General features: G+C 44.3%; 1 protein-coding gene across 4 annotated transcripts in view; it reads right to left on the bottom strand.

Annotated features, from left to right (window-relative positions):
* The window catches only part of ADNP2 (ADNP homeobox 2), a 28,872-nt gene extending 12,140 nt beyond the window's left edge, over positions 1-16,732 (bottom strand). The window contains exons 1-3 of one of the 4 annotated variants that reach the window (XM_072853499.1): positions 16,344-16,730; positions 10,555-11,066; positions 8,859-8,978 (exon numbers count right to left, since the gene is read on the bottom strand). In XM_072853499.1, the coding sequence (XP_072709600.1) occupies positions 8,859-8,966 (108 nt within the window). In that variant the 5' untranslated portion in view covers positions 8,967-8,978; positions 10,555-11,066; positions 16,344-16,730. Of the gene's footprint in view, positions 1-8,858; positions 8,979-10,554; positions 11,067-13,358; positions 16,238-16,343 lie in introns of those variants that run through there. The other 3 variants (XM_072853498.1, XM_072853500.1, XM_072853501.1) reach the window with 3 other exon arrangements.
* Between the last annotated feature and the right edge of the window lie 2,739 nt (positions 16,733-19,471).

Below are 19,471 nucleotides of genomic sequence, written 5' to 3'. Positions count from 1 at the left end.
GTGTAACAGATGGTAGTGAGCCAGGTGGTCATGACAGTGATAATTTAATTTAAATTAAATTATTCACGACTTTAGAAAAATGCAGCTAAATTTGCAATAAGCTTTCTAGCTTTTTCAACCTTCAAGTTTCCCCAAGGAGAATCCTGAAGAGCTCAGGGCAACAATAAACAAACCCCTTCCATTCTAATCAACATCTAGGCACTGAATGACTCATCTATTTGCCTTTCAGCCAAACCTTCTTAAAAAACACCTTAGAAAGAACCCTTGCATGGAACAAGAGAAATCTCACAGCCTTAGAGAACATGATGCTTTTCTTATGTATGTTTGATAGAGAAAACGAAGAGACTCAAGATTTATTAACAGTTCTTCAGCCGAACACACTGGAGTGAATTACACAATGTTAAAAAAGTTTTCTTGATGTTTATGACCTACCCCAAACACATTCTGCTTTCGGTTTGAGTACTCTCCACCAAGAGAGGCTCCTAGACTTGAACACCAAATTCCTACAAGCCAAATGTGTGTGATAGTAAGTCTAGCTCATTTTGCTGAACCAGCTACTTCCTACAGAGGAATATTCACTGATAAAGATAACTATTCTTATCACTACAATTAGTCAGTGCTGCGAATGGCTATTCTGAACTCTTGCTTTAAACACTGATCCATGTTGATGTCGCAGAAGCAAGCTTTGATTGGCTAACTCGTTATGCCCTTCCCACATTTCTCACTTCGAGCAGGGGAGGAAAACAGGAGAAGGGAAAGGTAACAAGAAGGGCATAAAAACCCTCTGAGAAGCCCGATTAATCCCGATGTATAGTGGGTATTTCTAAGTTTAATAGAAAAACATTTTAAAACTAAGAACTGTTCTCCCCTCTGTATTAAAACCATCACTGTTTTCCAGAACAAAAGGATAAAATGCTCAGAGTTTAAATGAAGACCTAAAGATCACAATATGTGAGAAGCTAAGATAGTTCATTAAAGGAAAGCCTCTGACGTTCTGGTGTACTTAAAAGTACTACTTTGAGAATCCAACTAGTAATCTAGCACAAAAGGCTCATGTTTTCTTCCTAGCAGAGATCAATTAAGAACTTTTAGCCTAAAAATTAATCCATTTGGTCTCCAAGCTACAGAGAGATACTAGTTTTAAGTGAAATTCCTTCACCTTCCTCACTAACTACCGTCCATTATCATGCTTTATTGGAACAGTTTAAGACCAATTTTAAGACCAGATGGCAGGTCAAGTTTGTATCATATCATTTCATACCATTTCCTAAATTGTCTAGCCTCCTCACAAGGACAACATCCAGAAATCAGTCTTAATATGAGGGAAAAAAACCACTTTAGCTATTTCTCACCTATTAAGACATCACACATCCCATTCTACCAAAAAGAAATAACATCATCATAAGAGCCAAGTACAACTCAAGTTCTAAAAAACATTCTTCTTGCTGCTAAAGTTATACCAAAACCAGCCCCATATTACCTGGAAGAAACAAACTGAAGTTATGAACTCGGTTGAGAGAGAATTATTTGAAAAAAACTAAAATGGTATTTTTTTGGCCCACATCTCACACAGCTTTTTCCAGAATGGAAATGTTTGCTGGGTGCCCCACCACCACCATTAATTAAAAATGAAACAAAACCACACACACCACCACCCCCAAAAAACCAAACACAAAACAACTTACTCCTCATTCACCATTAAACCCCATACTGGAATCAAAAAGTTACACTACAATCAATTTAATAGGAAAAACCTGGCATGATCAAAACATTTCTGCTTCAAAGGGTCAAGACAGAACAGCTTCTGACTTAGAGGTTTAATTACAAATCAATGTACAACACAATAAAAACAGTTAGAAAATGGAAATTACTAGACAAATACACTTTTCCATGAGCTCTTACAGCATTTAGATATATCAAACATTGTTCAACCGCAATAAACAAGAACGTTCCAAAATTCAACATGCATGTAGATCTTAAGCATGTTTTTTTTCCAATCGTTTACTTACGCAGTTTCAGAATAACTACCACAAAACACACCTACAGAGAGTTAACCTACTTTAGTACCATCATGCAAAATTAATCCAAACTCTTGACTACGGTCAATGCGAAGTCATGAAGATACTAAACAGCCAAAACAGCCTGTGTACCAGCTGGCTGAAATACACTACTGATGACTGAAATACACTATAGTGACACAACAGTGACTGCTGTGTCACTGAGTTGCATTACTGTGTGTTGTGGTTTAAACCCGGCAGGCAGCTGAACACCACATAGCCATTTGCTCACTCTCCCTCAGTGGGGATGGGGGAAGAGAATCGGGGGGGGGGGTGGGGGGGGAGAAGGTAAAACTCATGGGCTGAGATAAAGACAATTTATAGACAATTTATAATAGGACAGAAAATGAAGGGAAAATAATAATAATAACAATAAAAGAATATACAAAACAAGTGATGCACAATGCAATTGCTTACCACCCACTGACCAAGGCCCAGCCAGTTCCCAAGCAGTGGACCCCTAGCCAGCTTTTCCCCTAGTTTATATACTGAGCATGACGTCATATGCTACAGTCCTCCCTTTGGTCACTTGGGGCCAGCTGACCTGCCTGTGCCCCCTCCCAGCTTCTTGTGCATCTCCAGCCGCCTTGCTGGCAGTGCAGTATGAGAAGCTGAAAAGGCCTTGACTCTGTATAAGCACTGCTCAGCAGTAGCTAAAACATCAGTGTGTTATCAACATTATGCTCATCCTAAATCCAAATCAGAGCACTATACCAGCTACTAAGAAGAAAATTAACTCTATCCCAGCCAAAACCAGGACAATATCCACCTCTTATTCTAGACCATCTACATCATGCCCAGGTCCCACACTTTCCAATACATCCCAATTAAGGACTACCACTTTTTCTGTCTTTCGATATATACACACAGATATCATTCCCTTAGTTTATGGGCCATCCCTGTAAAACGTCCGTTGAGTTCATTTAGTCCTTGACTTTGGGCTCCATCTGTCATAACAGTCCTTCCGGGCAGGAGAGATGGCATGGGGTGTTGGACTGTTGCATGCTGAAGCCAGTGCTGGTTCCATCACCGCTGCACTTGTCTGGTTCTATCATCACTGCACTTTTCTCGGTTTCATCAAAATTCATTCTTCATTACTCTGGGTGATTCTTACTGTGATACCATTGATATGGCATATAGTAACCATAGTAGTGATGACATGCGGTATTATATAGCAATAACATCATACAATTCAAATCATTGACTAATCTCACCCAAAATCAAATCCCCTTGAGGTACACATTAGACTTCCCCATCCTTCCACATCACCCACCAAGTGCACCCAGGTCCTCAAGCAAAAGCAATCCCGTGGATGGGTTTGCCTTTGCCCGAGGCAGGAGTAACCCAGACTGTCTTCCCCAGCATATTTTTCATGTGCGCTACAGGGACTTTATCCCCTTCTGCGGTATGTAAAAGTTTTGCCTGGGCAGGGCCAGCCCGACTGGCAGATGCCCTAGCATTGACTAACCGGGTAGCTTTTGCTAACTGTGTATCCCAATGTTTGAATGTCCCAGTACCTATTGCTCTCAATGTAGTCTTTAGCAGTCCATTGTATTGTTCGATTTTCCCAGAGGCTGGTGCATGATAGGGCATATGGTACACCCACTCAATGCCATGCTCTTTGGCCCAGGTGTCTACGAGGTTGTTTCAGAAGTGAGTCCCGTTGTCTGACTCAATTCTTTCTGGGGTGCCATGCTGCCACAAGACTTGCTTTTCAAGGCCCAGGATAGTGTTCCAGGCGGTGGCATGGGGCACGGGATATGTTTCCAGCCATCTGGTGGTTGCTTCCTCCATTGTAAGCGCATGGGGCTTGCCTTGGCGGGTTTGTGGGAGTATGATATGATCAATCTGTCAAGGCCTCCCCATGTTTATGTCGGCCATCTTCCTCCATACCAGAGAGGCTTTAACCGCTTGGTTTGCTTGATTGCAGTGTGTGTTTCACATTCATGGATAACCTGTGCAATAGTGTTCACGGTCAAGTCCACCCCTAGATCACGAGGCCATCTATATGTTGCATCTCTTCCTTGATGGCCCTCTCTATCAAGTGAATCGGAAGAAGAACAATTTCAAATGGGGCCCTGAGCAACCACAAGCCTTTGCACAAATTAAACAGGAGATAGATCATGCGGTAGCCCTTTTGATGTTCTTCAGCGGCCCAACTCTTGGGTACGTGAGCATCTATGTGATGTACTTTTACAACCAGGTTCTCTGCCCCCAGGCAGCAACATCTTGCGACAATGCAGCAGCCCAGATAGGTTTGCCTCTGCGCTGCCAGTTGCTCTGCTTCCCTTGCTGTAACCACCCCCACAGGGCATTTGCCACCATCCATGAGTCAGTATAGAGGTAAAAGCACTGGCCATTTTTCTCAGTCAGCAATGTCTAAAGCTAGCTGGATGGCCTTCCCTTCTGCAAATTAGCTCCATTCACCTTCTCCTTCAGCAGTTTCTGCCACTTGTCATATAGGACCCCACACAGCAGCCTTCCACCTTCGATGCTTTCCTACAATATGACAGGACCCATCAGTGAACAGGCCATACTGCTTCTCATTTCCTGCTAGTTTATTATACAGTGGGGCCTCTTCAGCATGCACCACCTCCTCCTCTGGCAATATTCCAAAATCCTTGCCTTCTGGCCAGTCCATGATCACTTGCAATATTCCTAGGCAACTGGGGCTTCCTGTTCGAGCCCATTGTGTGATCGGTGCGACCCACTTACTCCATGTAGCATCAGCTGCATGATGTGTAGAGAGGACCCTCCCTTTGAACATCCAGCCCAGCATCGGTAGTCGGGGTGCCAGGAGGAGCTGTGCTTCAGTACCAACCACTTCCGAAGCAGCTCAAACCCCTTCATATGCTGCCAGTATCTCTTTCACAGCTGGAATATAGCGGGCCTCGGATCCTCTATATCCCCAACTCCAAAACCCTAGCGGCTGACCTCGAGTCTCCCCTGGTGCTTTCTGCCAGAGGCTCCAGGTAGGGCCATTCTCCCCGGCTGTGGTGTAGAGTACCTCTTTTACATCTTGTCCTTCCAAGGCTGGCCCAAGGGCTACTGCATGATCTATCTCCCATTTAATTTGTTCAAAGGCTTGTTGTTGCTCAGCGCCCCATTTGAAATCGTTCTTCTTCCGACTCACTTGATAGAGAGGGCTTACGATCAGACTGTAATTTGGAATACGCCTTCTCCAAAAACCCACAACGGCTGGCAAAGCTTGTGTTTCCTTTTTGCTAGTTGGCGGGGACATAGCTGTTCTTTTGTCGATCACATCCATTGGGATCTGATGACATCCATCTTGCCATTTTATTCCTAAAAACTGGATCTCCTGTGCAGGTCCCTTGATCTTACTTTGTTTTATGGCAAAACCGGCTTTCAGAAAGATTTGGACTATCTCCTTCCCTTTCTCAAAAACCTCTTCTGCTGTGGTGCTCCATGCAATGATGTCATCAATGTATTGCAGGTGTTCCGGAATCTCACCCTGTTCCAGTGCAGTCTGGATCAGTCCGTGGCAAATGGTGGGGCTGTGTTTCCACGCCCGGGGCAGTCGATTCCAGGTGTACTGGATGCCCTTCCAAGTGAAAGCAAACTGTGGCCTGCACTCTGCTGCCAAAGGGACTGAGAAAAACGCTTTAGCGATATCAGTTGTGGCATACCACTTGGCTGCTTTTGACTCCAGTTCATATGAAAGTTCTAGCATGTCCGGCATGGCAGCACGCAGTGGCGGCCTGACTTCATTCAGGCCGCGATAGTCTACTGTTAGTCCCCACTCTCCAGTAGACTTTTGCACTGGCCATATGGGACTGTTAAAGGGTGAGTGAGTCTTGCTGATCACTCCTTGGCTCTCCAGTTGACGAATCAGCTTATGGATGGGAATCAGGGAGTCTCGGTTGGTGCGATAGTGCCACCGGTGCACCATTGTAGTAGCGATCAGCACCTGTTGTTCCTTGACCCTCAGCAACCCCACAACAGAAGGGTCCTTCGAGAGACCAGGCAAGGTGGACAGCTGTTTAATTTCCTCCGTCTCAAAGCCAGCTATACCAAAAGCCCACCAGTACCCTTTTGGGTCCTTGAAATATCCTCTCCTGAGGTAGTCTATGCCAAGGATGCACGGAGCCTCTGAGCCAGTCACAATGGGATGCTTTTGCCACTCATTCCTGGTTAGGCTCACTTCGGCTTCCAATACAGTTAGCTGTTGGGATCCCCCTGACACTCCACAAATACAGATGGGTTCTGCCCCTTTCTAGCTTGATGGCATCAGGGTACACTGTGCACCGGTGTCCACTAAAGCCTTATACTCCTGTGGGTCTGATGTGCCAGGCCATCGAATCCACACAGTCCGGTAAACCCACTTGTCCCCTTCCTCCACCTGGCTGGAGGCAGGGCCCCTCTAGTCCTGGTCACAATATTCGTTACTCACTTCTTGTAAATATGAATCAGAAGTCCCTTTATTGAGATCGGGAATAAGATCAGCCCTTCTGCTCTGTCTGGGGAACTGCCCACTGGAAACTGGAGCAGCAATTTTCCTGGAAGAACCCCCTTTTGTGATTGTTTTTCCTTGCAACTCACATACCCGTACCTCTAGGGTCAAGGTAGATTCTCCATCCCACTTCCTCATGTCCTCTCTGTGGTCACACAGGTAAAACCACAGGGTGCCCTGTGGTGTGCACCCACTATATCCTCTCTTGAGCAGAGGAACGTTTACTCCTAATAGCTGAGCTACTGGTCCATACAGGTGAGGAGCAGGACATATGTTCTTTGAGTTGCTGGACCTCCTGGGACAGTTTCTCCACAGCCAAGATGCAGGCCCATAGGGAGGAAGAGAGACTTTCTTCGTATTGCCAGAGTTGGCCAGCCAATTCATCCACTGTTTGTCCCTCTCCATCTTTCCAAGTCATTACTGCCAATGAGTTGGCATATGACGATGGTGCACCCTGTACAAACTTCTGCCACAGGGTTGTGTGCACTTGACTTCATCTGGATCTTTGGATAACTGCTCACTGTCTAGCTCACCATAAATCACCTGCAGCACAGCTAGGTACTGGATACCTCTCTCCAAAGTGGTCCGCTTGCCTGGGTGATATGTAACATCTTCCTTGAAAGGGATACCTTTCCTTCATGCCTGACAGGAGTCGCCTCCAGAGGCTGAGGGCTTGGGCCCCTTTTCCAATCGCTTTGTCAATGCCCCCTCCCCTAGAAAGGGATCCCAGCTGCTTGGCTTCCCTTCCCTACCCTCTAATTCCAGGCTACTGTTCCCGTTATCCCAGCATTGGAGCAGACAAATTAGTCTCACAACCAGTAATTTTATCATAAGCCAGTGTCACACAGTACAGTAAAAAGATAACCTTAATCCAGCCCCCAGAGGTGATAAACAGCACAACAGGGAACATAGACAGCAAGGAAGGTGTCACATAACACAACTCTGAGAACAAGCACAACAACTCTGAGAGCAAATAAATCAACATTGCGACCAGCAACTATTAACCTAATAATGAATGCTTGTAACAAATTTCTTTGAACACACTCTGGTCAGATCTGTTGTTATCTCAACCCTTCGAGCCCCACGTTGGACTGTGATGGTTTAACCCAGCAGGCAGCTGAACACCACACAGCCGTTTGCCCCCGTCCCACTGAGAGGGAGTGAGAAGAGAATCGGGGGGGGGGGAGGTAAAACTCATGGGTTGAGATAAAGACAATTTAATAGGACAGAAAATGAAAGGAAAATAATAGTAATGATAAAAGTATATACAAAACAAGTGATGCACAACGCAGTTGCTTACCACCCACTGACCGATGCCCAGCCAGTTCCCAAGCAGTAGACCCCTGGCCAGCTTTTCCCCTAGTTTATATACTGAGCATGATGTCACATGGTATGGAACATCCCTTTGGTCACTTGGGGCCAGCTGTCCTGCCTGTGCCCCCTCCCAGCTTCTTGTGCACTTCCAGCCTACTCGCTGGTGGGGTGGGGTGAGAAGCAGGAAAAGTCCTTGAGTCTGTGTAAGCACTGCTTAGCAGTAACTGAAACATCAGTGTGTTATCAACATTATTCTCATCCAAAACAGAGCACTATACCAGCTACTAGGAAGAAAATTAACTCTATCCCAGCTGAAACCAGGACACTGTGTTTGCACTTCTTCTGGTATTGGGCTTGCTGATCTGATGGTGTGAATTCCTCCTGCACAATACTTTCTCCTGAGAGTGGCAACAATGGTACTAGGTTCACCATGATTGCCCCAGTACATTTGCATACGGTTTTTAAGATGCAGAACTGAACTACAACTCAGTAAGACAAGTTTGGCATTTTTCCCTCGACACAAAGTTTAGAGGCCTGCAAAAATATTACTGGGTCTAACTGCTTGTTCATTTTCAGAAATACTGACAATCTGTATATCCTTCACAGGCTTGCCCTTGATATGTGGCGGGATGCCTTTGAGCAGACTCAAGTCTTCATCGGCTTGCGATTTTAAAAGAATCGCAAAAACGTTGCTGCTGCGTAGTACACAAATAACATTTCATTATTCTGTGGTGTTTTTCCTAAAACTGTATTGTTTCCTTTTGTTGAAATATTACTAGCAGAGAATACACAGCACCATCTAGAACACATCTTGTTAAGAGAGATTCTTTCAATGTTATGTACTAAAACACTAAATTCCAACCCTGGCATATGAGTAGTCAGTCATGAGTAATCCTTCAAGTAAAGACCCCACCATGAAGATCTATGGCAGAGGAGTATCATATATACACTAAAAAGTGAAATATTTTCCAAGGGTTTATGTTTCAGACTGGTTTACATTATTTCAAATGCTTTACCTTCAACAATTCCCTGCAGCTGTCAAGCCCAAGATCCACAAGAATGCCCTTCACCTTTTTTCGAGCCTTCCTGATATTATCAAGATTTTGAACAGGGATTTGAAACATTTTGCACTTTTCCTGAAAAAGAAATACAAAGAAGTGATGGAATCCTTGAACACAGGTACTTGCATTTAACAGTATTTAAACAAAAACTGAAGTCTGAAAAATATATTTTTAAATATTAAAACCCAAAAGCCTTAAGCCAAAGAACTGGTCTTATTAATATTTCCCAGTTGACCACTTGCTTCCTCTTAAAGGAAACAGAATCTGATTTTGGGGAGAAAAAAATCCTTTACATTTCTTCTATCTAAACAAGATTCCAAGTTTTTCTTTCAGATGCCTTTGTGTCTATATGGCAGCTATACTGTGTTTTGTGGGTTTTTTGTAAGAGAACATGAACACCAGAATTTTACTAAGTTCTATTCAGAAAATTACTATAATCTCATTTAGGAAGGAGGAATTCAACACCTTTCACCTTGAATGTTAGTGTCAAGATGAGAAGCCTCTGATGATTTGGTTTGTTGTCATGTATGTACATGCTTAAAATGATTGCTAGTAAAATCTAAATTTCCTGCAGAAGTTTCTGCTTCTTTAAGCTGATATGGACCTTGGCATAAAACAAGCTACTACAATATTAATGCAGTAGAGATCAAATATAATTAATGTATGGCACTGATAGCTAAATATGCTGAAGTGGGACAACTTTTTTTAATACCCATATGCTTTTAGGTCTCCTCCTCTGAAGAATTGTGTGTAGCTATATCATCTTCCCCTACTCCAGAATTTGGATTTATACCCTACCCTGCTCCCTCCAGCAAGCTGCGATAGCTGGAGTCCAACATACAGAGGAGGATGATGACTGAAGCAAGATTATAGAAAGACAGATTATCTGCTGCGGGTCATCTATCTGAACGGTTTTGCGCAGCAGGGTTGCCCATCTGTCTAGAACATACCACCAGAAAGGGTCTAGCACTTCCCCAGCAGCTAGGCTTTTATCATTCCCCATGCAGCTGGGCTATGTACGCATCAGTTGCTCATCTTCCGCTCCCAGTACATCATAAGGTATCCCCATGGGCTTAGCTTTAGAAGTATGTGCCTTTATCACCTCCTCCCTAGATTACAGCAAAATGCAATTTAGACTGAGATTTAAGAAACAGAATGCAACAGAACTATCCTGCACTGAAAAAGGTCACTGGGAGCTTCGCAGGTAATTCTTTGTTCTTAAACAGCTGGCAGAGGACCCAACAGAGTTTAAAAGATCACAGTCCTTATTGCTAAACAATTCAGCCATCCAGGACAAGTTCTAACAAGAAGAAAAAAAAAATCCCCAAATAGTACTTCAGCCTTGATGGTCCTGAATGTCTTGAAAAGCTATATACTTCTCAAAAAAAAAAAAGCAAGATCACTGTCAACGTGAAATCCTTGCGTTGAAAGGCAAGACTTTCCTGTAAACAGTTGCAAAAAACCCTCCCACAGAAGACAAAAGCTACAAGCTAAGCCTCTCCAAAAGCAACCAAAAAACCCCAAAAAACCAAAACCAAACTTTTTCCACTCTGTATGTCATCACTCAAGAAGAAAAAAAAGCAAACCTTAATTTATGTACAAAACATACAATTGAGGTGGTTTTTTTTTAATAAAAATTCAAACAACTCACATGCTATTCTCCTCTTCTTCTCCCCCCAAAGGAAAGGTGTGTAGAGAGAAATGGAGAGGGAGCCCCATTTGACAGATGCTAGTCTTGTTTTCTAATATTTTTTATCGGTAAGAAGTCTGGAAGACATTCTGATACCATTGGGGTGGGTGTGGAACAGGAACCTATACAGAATGGAATAAATCAGAGTAACTAGTCTGGCATTCTGTCAAAATCCAAGGAGTAAAATTAAGACGTAAAATCCTCTTTTTAAAGTGAAGTCAACCAGGAATTTGTACAGTCTCTGGTTAAAGCTTTACGATCAGTCCCTCTATGATAGCAGGTTATGTGCACCAATCCCATGGTCCACTGCAGGTAACAACAGAGCTGACAGGATGTCACCATGCTCAGATCAGCCACAAGGAGACGCGATTCAATACAGTAGGCTCCACTGGAAACAGTTCGTCCTTCTCAGTCCTTTAACTGATACACTGATGCTACTGAAGAAGGTGAAGCACACATTTCTTGAGGCATGTCTATCTCACAAAAAAGAAACATTAGTCTACAAAGGTGGTATAGTATGTTAACATCCATGTATCTCAAGAGTTTTCTTAACCAGTAATCTTTCTGAAATGGAAGTCAATGGAAATTCAAGAAAGAAAGAAAGAAAAACAAACAAAAAAACAAAAAAAAGAAACTTTAATACAAATTGCTTATTTGCCAGTTTTCAAGTAGCTGGTCTTCAATCCAAAAAGATGTATTTTTCTGTATCACATGCGATGTCATTCAGCTGGTCTTTAAACAAACTGCTTGGGAGTATGACTAAGTTACTCATCTAACACCCTCTGTATCCATTAGACCAGTAATGCCCCATCATAAATGTAAAAAAATTTCAACCTTCTAAGCTTATACCTCAAGCCCACAGTTTCATTCCCTGATTACTATACAGTTTATTATCCATACTCTTTTACTACTAATTTATCTCTCTTGTATTTTGGACATTCTTCAAGCCTTAGCTTGCACTTTGTTTCCATGCATAACTACAGTCAATCTTTTGTTGGTACGCATCCCATTCTTAACCAGAAAATTCATCATTAAAGCAGTACAGTAAAATTAAACCTGAGTTACTCTAGCCCAAGAGCCTTGATCCTTTTACCGCGCTGGCTACCTAAAAGACAAATTTATCTTAAACTACTTTTAACTGTAGTTTCCAGAAAACTGATAATCTATTGAGTTTTCACAGACAGTACCTTTTCATAAACAGAACCAAAGCAAGTTAATAGCAAAATAGAAGAATCATTGTAGCAGCTGATTTTGCAAACTCAGTTCTAAAAAGGTCATTCAACACTCACTCAGGCATTTTCTCCATCAATCTATTCCTGTATTTACTATTCATTTAGATAACACCTCCGTAACGATAAAGCAAACTGGAGTTTTATACAACACTAAAGGTTCCCTTCATTTCTACATTTGTGATCATGTAACATCCAATTACGTTCAGCTTTTCAACAAAGATCACAAATGCAACTCTTCCAGTAGTACTGTAGTATTTTAGTACTAGTCTAAACAACAAAGTAACAGTCTGCACAGTATCTTACTAGTCAAAGACAAATACTACTAGTTTGCCAAGTAACTATGCTTGACTATAACTTCTCTGCATTAAAAAAAGAGAAAATACTAACATTTCACCTCTTCGAAGTGAGAAGTCACCACGAAATGGAAAGTTCCTATTCGCCTTCCTTTTAGTCTACTTCTTAGAGCAATATTCATTCACCTTGGAAGGGACCACAAGAGGAGCCTCTTATTCAAAGCAGGCTCAACAATGGATTGCAACCAGGGCACTCCGCATCTTGGCCAGTCAGGTCTTGAAAACCTCCATAAACAGAGGTTTGACAGCCTCTCTGGGCAACCTCTTCCAGTGATTGACTGTGCTCACAGTGAAAGGTTTTTTCCTTGCATTAAATCAGCACCATTTTAGTTTGTGTTCCTAAGGAAACTAGGCACATGCAATCAAATTAAATAAGAAGCTGGTATGGAGCCGGAGCAAGGAAGATGCACAAATGTGCCTTCCACGTGCATGCAAATACATCCAGCAAAATCCCAACAGCAAACTAGATAATCAGGCATTTCTAGTGATTTCATGAAAACAGGCAGCTAAAGAAAAACCCTATTAGAAGATGCACAGAGGAAAAGGCTACAATGTAACACTTTTTAGACACCAGATAATCTACACAGAAGCCAGATTCTCCAGATGTGTTCCTAGGAAGCTGGCTTTCACTAGTCTCTTGCTCATAGAACCACTTATAGTAGGGAAATTACGAAAAGCTTACGGAATTTTGTCCTTTCATATTATTTGCTTTGGAAATTCAATCAATCTTAGTTTTTATACCTTTTTATCTAGTAAACTGTCATTAGTAACTGTGGAAGAGATTTTTACAAAGACTTTCAGGTTTTGGGATATTTGGGTGGGAATTATTTTTAAAGGTTTCTTTACCAACTTACATTTCAGCAGTTATCAGAGTTGACAAGCACCAATAAAGAATTCTTTATTGTCATTTTAGTAAACTCATTAGAAGTTGGTAATGCAGTGTTAGTTGATAAAACAGTAAAAACTGCTTCATTCCTGAAAATGAAATGAGAGCGTGTGATCTACTAATTCTCAGAATCTGAAGAACACCACCACTGGCTAGCAAAGACAGCAACTAGGAGGATGGGCACACCGAGAAACTGTCTAGAAGAATGTGAGTTCAAGTTGGCTATGCCAAATTTTACTCTCATCAATTTTGTTTTGTTTCTGATAAGCTTACAAGCCCTCCAAGAAGTCATACCTGGATATCTGTTCAACCGCATATTACATGGACGGTTCCATTCCCTGGACTCTTATCTGTGCCTTCTGAGAGAGACCTAACTGGATTTAAGAGTACGTTGGCACCATCAAAGCTTATCCAGCCTTTGGAGGAAGAGGAAAGAAATGTATATAGCTTCCTATCAACATCTCTACATGTTTTAACACATTTGAAAGATTTGATTCCTGGAAAGAAAAACAGTAAACTGATTAGAATGGATACCATTCTTGTTTATTATTTCACTTGTCGTAAACTAAAATGAAGCTGACTACAGAAAAAAATAGGTTAATAAAACTCACTAAGAGTAGTTCTGGTCAACAAAATGCTGCTACTTTATTTTCTTAAATTCCAATCTCTATATAAGTGCTACTTGATAGAAATCTCAGGTAAAAAAAATTAAACATTTTTTTTGTGCAACCAACTCAGAAACCTTTAGGGGTCTCAAATTATAGATCTCATAGTCACTATAATTTTGCTCTTTTCTTGGCTAAACATCACATACCTGTTAAAACAGTCATCTAATCCAAAGATGGCCATTATTCAATAGTTGCTAGCACACTAAAAAGCATTAAAGTATGCGATTAAATAAAGATACAGCACATCAACCTGCATCTTTACCTAGAAAGTCAAATCAAAACAGACTTAGATCACTAACTTTAGCTACCGTGGTTTAAATAACTATTGTGATGCTTCATAAGCACACAATCAAGTCTCTGTTATCCAAGACTAGTTAGAAGAGAAAAAGGGACTACACCATTCAAACTCATGGAGCCTTCCTAGAGTACTGTGACAGAGCTTGACTCCCCTGGGGATCAGCATTAGCCAGAAATTGAACCCAGCAGGACCCAAGCTCATTCTAGATGACTTGAGCATCTACATAGAGCCTACTCAAATCCTGCAGGACTCATCAGCCCCATGCATATGTGAGCAAGAGAGTCACGCACCAAGCTGAAGAAATACAACTGCATTTGTATGGCAATAGCCAGCCTGGTATGACTCAAAGACACTTCATTCAGATACACAAAACAGTCCACAGCACAGATAACCCACAACCTGAATAATTCAGCAAGGGGACAGAACTGAAAAAAATAAGGCTGTGCTACAGGTTTCAGCAGAAGGATTGAAGTGCTTAAATACAAGCCAGCTCTACCAGCTTTCAACAAGACTTAACCCAAATCAACAAGTTCCCAGTGGTAAAACATAACGCATTATAAAACTGTGTTTGTGTGCTCTTCATTGTGACTGAAGATTTGCTATAATTTGGGGGGGGGTTGTTGTTTTTTACAAAACTTTCACGAAATGAACTATTAGAATTACAGATCTTATTACAGCTCATAGTATAGCATATTTATTACACACAGTTTGTCTAAATATTGCTCTAAAGAAATCCCCTTTTCTTGTTCAAAATTAAACTGAAAGTTTATCAAAAAGCGCACTAAGATTTCTAGAATATAGATTGGATTGGGGATCCCAAGAGTGAGTCTTTATAAGCATTTCATTACAAGTCTTTAAAACTTTTAGGGATTCAAACATGTATTTTTGGTGATAGAAAACCGTTAAGGAAAACAACCAATTCCCCCCCAATGGTTTACCTGTCAGAACTTAAGTATTTATCAGTTGAGAGGGAGTTGTTCATAATTTTGACAGGACCGAACTATGAACCGTTGCAGAAAAAGTCAAATACCTATTTTTTATTCCATTTACAAATCAGGACAAAAAGAACTTCCCGCTGCTTGCTCTCAAGCCCAAGGCAAGCATATCCAAATGGTTTTAATGATTTGCATTGTACAGGTTATGATTGTTTACATTATTCATAAACTTCTTTATTTTTTCAAAAATTTATGCATTGGTGAAGTACCACAAGAATATTTAATGCAATTTTGCAGTCCATTAACATTTGAGTTCTAATTTTGCATGCATACTATTCCTGTGCACATTAGTTTTCCATAAACTGTTTCAAATACCCATATTGTCTAGAAGTAGTTAAGACTTTTCATCCACAGACTTTGAGGCAACCTGTTAAATTGGTTCCTTAGATACCCTATCGCTTAAGCATTGACAGAAATTAAAAAAAAAAAGGGGGGGTCCTAAACAGCTGTTTAGTAACCAGTAGTCGTAAAGCAGTGAGTCTTCTCTGTGTTAAAATATCTCATTAGACTAATTTCTACTTCCGATCATGGGCAAACCCGGAAGTGCCTCGTCCGCTCATGTGCCCTGCAGGCAGGGGAAAGGGGGATTATTCCCAGGCAAGCCCACAAGGGCTGCCTTCAAGGAAACACGGCGGACACCGCTGTGGTTTACCGGAGTCTGCTACGGCGGGAGCACCCCGCAAGACACCGGCAGTCACAGCTCCGCCGGAAGGCAGGGTCCCCGCCGCCCTACCCCACCCGCACCCCGTTAGCCGGCTAGGTCTCTAGAGCACGCCAACCAGCACCGGCACTGGCCGGCAGCCTGGTGATCGCAGGGGAGCCGACAGCCCCGGGGCCGACACCCTCGGGCCTGACAGGAGCCGCCCCCGCCCGGGCCGCCTAGAGCGATCCAGCCACCGCGGGGGTTTCAGCATAAACGCCTCCGGCGCCTCCAGGTGCGTCCCAGGCAGCGAGACTCGGCAACTCCACTCTTGCGAAGGGGCAACACCCCCTGGCAGCGATCCGGCCCCGCGCCTCCCGCGGCACGGCTCGGCGCACGGAACCTCCCCGCCCGTCCCCCGGGGAAGCCCCCACCGGCGAGGTGGGCTCTGGGCTCGCAGCACCCCGCCAAGGCGAGCCGAGCACCGCCAGCGAGGCGCCGCTGAAGCCGGCGTGCCGCCTCGCACCCGCGGCCACAGCACCTCTGCCAGCGCAGGCCGCCCTGCCTGCGCCGGGAACCTCCGCCCCCGCCTCCCCGCGCCCCTCGGGGCGGGCCGCCCGCGGGCGCCGCCTGCGGGCGCCGCTAGCTCACCCCGCTGGCTCACCCCCCTGCACCTACCCGGCCGGGCTGCAGGGGGAGCCCGCCGCCGCTCTGCTGCCTCGCCGCCGCCGCTCCTGCCGCCGCCGCCGCCTGCCGGGTCGCGGCCCCGCGCCGCAGCCTCCGCCTCCCGCTCCTCACAGCGCTGGCCCCGCCGCCGCCGCCGCCGCCTCGGCCGCCGCGCCCCTCCCGCGCCGCGCCGTGCCCGCCGCCCCGCCCCGCGGCTCCTCCTCCTCCGCCGCCGCCTGCTGCCGCGCTCACTCCGCGCACCGCGAGGGCGGCGGCAGCAGCAGTAGCATCGCTGGAGCCCGGGACCGACCTCGGCTCAGCCCCCGCGCGCAGCGCCCGCCGCCCCACGCCCGCCCTTCGGCCTCCGCCCGCTCCTCATCCAGAGCCAGAAAGAGAAAATGGCGCTCGATTTATCCCAGGAAGTGACGTCGAGACTCATTTGCATGCCAGGCAGCCAGCCAATGGGAAGAGAATTGGGCCAATGCTCCCATTGGCTGCCCAGAGGAGCTGGGCGCGGCTGGGGGCGGGGCCTCAGGTGGGGGGGCCCTCCGGCCCCGAGACTCACCTGCGCTCTGGTCACCTGCCCCTCCTGCCTGCGCTCTCCAAGGGGCTGCCACTGGGGGCTCTCGCGAGAGCTGTAGGCGTGACGTCATAACGGGGTGGGAGGAGCCTGATGACATCGTGTCCATCACGTGAGGTCACCAGGTGACCACCCAGCAGCGGTCTCCTGATTTGCATGGAATGTTGGGTGAAGCCTCATTTTCGTCTGCTGGGGGCTGGAGGCCCCTCCCACCTCCACCAGCCAATAGGGCGAGGTGAGGCCTGGCAGCCAGGCTTCCCATTGGAGGATGCCCCACGTGCACCTCTGCACATGGCTCACACCTGCCCGCCCTGGTGCTCTTCTCCCAGGCTTGGCGGCCATGGCGGGGTTGGGGCTCCTGGAGGCCAGGGTGCCCTGGCGACGAGCTGTGGGAGCTGTGGTGCGGGTCCTGGGCAGAGGAGTCCCACCGGACACCTCTCCGGTGATGTTGTCTGGGAGCATGGTGGTATCATGCCCGTGGCGCTGGAAGGCGCTGCGGTCTGATGAAAGGTGCATCTGTAGGTCAGTCCCTTGAGCTGTGTCTACCAGACGTCTCCATGTCAAGCAGTGAACACAGTTCTTACTCCTACCATGATGGCAGATGGTTTCTAAAGAACACAAGATAGAAACAGAATTGATGCCCTGTGCTGGCGGGTAACAACCATACCAGAAGGACCAAGACAACCAGCCACATCAGCACCATGGGTGGCTCTCCACCGCTGAGACATCTGGTGTGGCTCTGTGGCCAGAGCAGGCAGGAGGCAGGTCGTGACAGGAGGTGCACTGCAGCGGAGGTGCGTGGGGCCATGCTGGATCCCATCCTCAGCACACTGGGACCTGCTCCCTGCCATCCCTGCCATTTTCCTGGGACAGCTTTTAGTCTTCCCCTTCCCCACAAGGTTGTCCTGGCTTTGCTCTGGCCATCTCCAAAGGGTTTGCAAACTAATTACTTCAACTAAAGTTTCTTTAAGTGTTCACCGTGTGAATGAAATGCTCATCACATGGAAGCCAAGGGGAATTTTGCCATTGGCCTTGGTAGCTGTCCAATTTCACTGTCTACATGTGCTCGTATGCAGGTCAATGTGTTGGCCAACTCCCATCAAAGCCTGTGAAGGCCACAGCAGTAGACTGACTGGTATCTTGTCAAAAAGTAATACTAATAAAATATTCACATTGGCAGAAAATTATTCTGTTTTTTTTACAGTAGTGACCACAAAAATTATTTACCTTTGTAGTCAACACTCTAATAAGTACATTGAAACATAATTAGTTCTAAGTTTTTTTGGGTGATAACTTTCTGTTATTAAAAATTGCTATGATATAAATCTATTAGCCATGTACTTTCTGCACCATTGTATATGCAGTAAGGGTGTAGGTAAGTCAAGACTCAAAAATATTAATGGAAAAAAGGGCAGCCATCTATGAAAGATAAATTATTCATTGTAGATATATGACCACAATATAAAAAATTGTTATTATACAGTGCAAGGAGGGATATGACCCAGTTAGTTAAAATGTAGCATTTAAAATAAAGTTATCAGCTGCTGTCTAATAATTCATAAAGTAAAATAATGAAATATGGCTCTGCCAAAATGGAAATGCCCAACGGCTCCCACATAATCAACAACACTAAACTTCTGTTGCAACAAAACATCACCAAATAATCGTGGAGCGTTTCAAACAATGGATATGTTAAAAAATTAAGTGAAAGATTAAGATTAAAACAGTTGTGAAAGGGTCTTTCACGGTGGAACATTACAGCAAAACTGTGGAATATCTCCTGGAGGCCTCTGGAGGCCATCTGGTCCAACCCCACCTGCTCAAGCAGGGCCACCTAGAGCCATTTGCCCAGGATCATGTCCAGATGCCTTTGAAATCAGCCAGTATTTTCTATCACGGTAGTAAAAATGGGAGCTACTTTATAAACAGCGTAAATTAAATGTACCTACATAATAGCTTTAGTTATGTGTTTATCTCCAGCTGTCAAATTGTGCAGTGTGCTCAGCAAACTCAGGTCCTATTTAAAAGAGCTGGAGTTAGCACTCATTCACTTGGGAAAGGAGGTTACGTTTTCACATTGTGGGACCAGCATTGAATTATACACATTGAAAGTCGGTCCATTACCCTCCAGCACACGCTTAAGACTTTCCAAAGTGAAAGCTGTGACTAGACTTCAAATTTCTCCCCTTGTAAAAAACAAATAGGATAGCAACATGCAAAATTAATTTAAGAGGAGGACTTGGAAGAATAAAAATGGATAAGGTTAAAAGGGAGGACCAATGTACATATTCATTTTTCCCATAAGTCAACAACAATTTCAAAATATAAAAATAAATGGGTTTGAGGACAACAGAGTGAAGAGAAGTCAGAAACACACAAGGTAAAGAAGAGTAAAAAGTAAAAAGATCAGTTAGTTTTTCTTAGATAAAAGTAATAGCTTTGATCAACTAAATCCAATGGGATTAGTGATTTGCATTGGAAATGTATTTCAAGACAAGTACTTCTCCAGCTAGGAGACATCAAGAAATTTGGGGATTGTGTTTTAATTACATGTAGCTTT

Source organism: Ciconia boyciana, chromosome 2 (assembly GCF_034638445.1).
Source record: "Ciconia boyciana chromosome 2, ASM3463844v1, whole genome shotgun sequence".
Classification (NCBI taxonomy): domain Eukaryota; kingdom Metazoa; phylum Chordata; class Aves; order Ciconiiformes; family Ciconiidae; genus Ciconia; species Ciconia boyciana.
The sequence above is the reverse complement of the archived record's forward strand: the minus strand, read 5'-3'. Positions and strand labels throughout refer to the sequence as shown.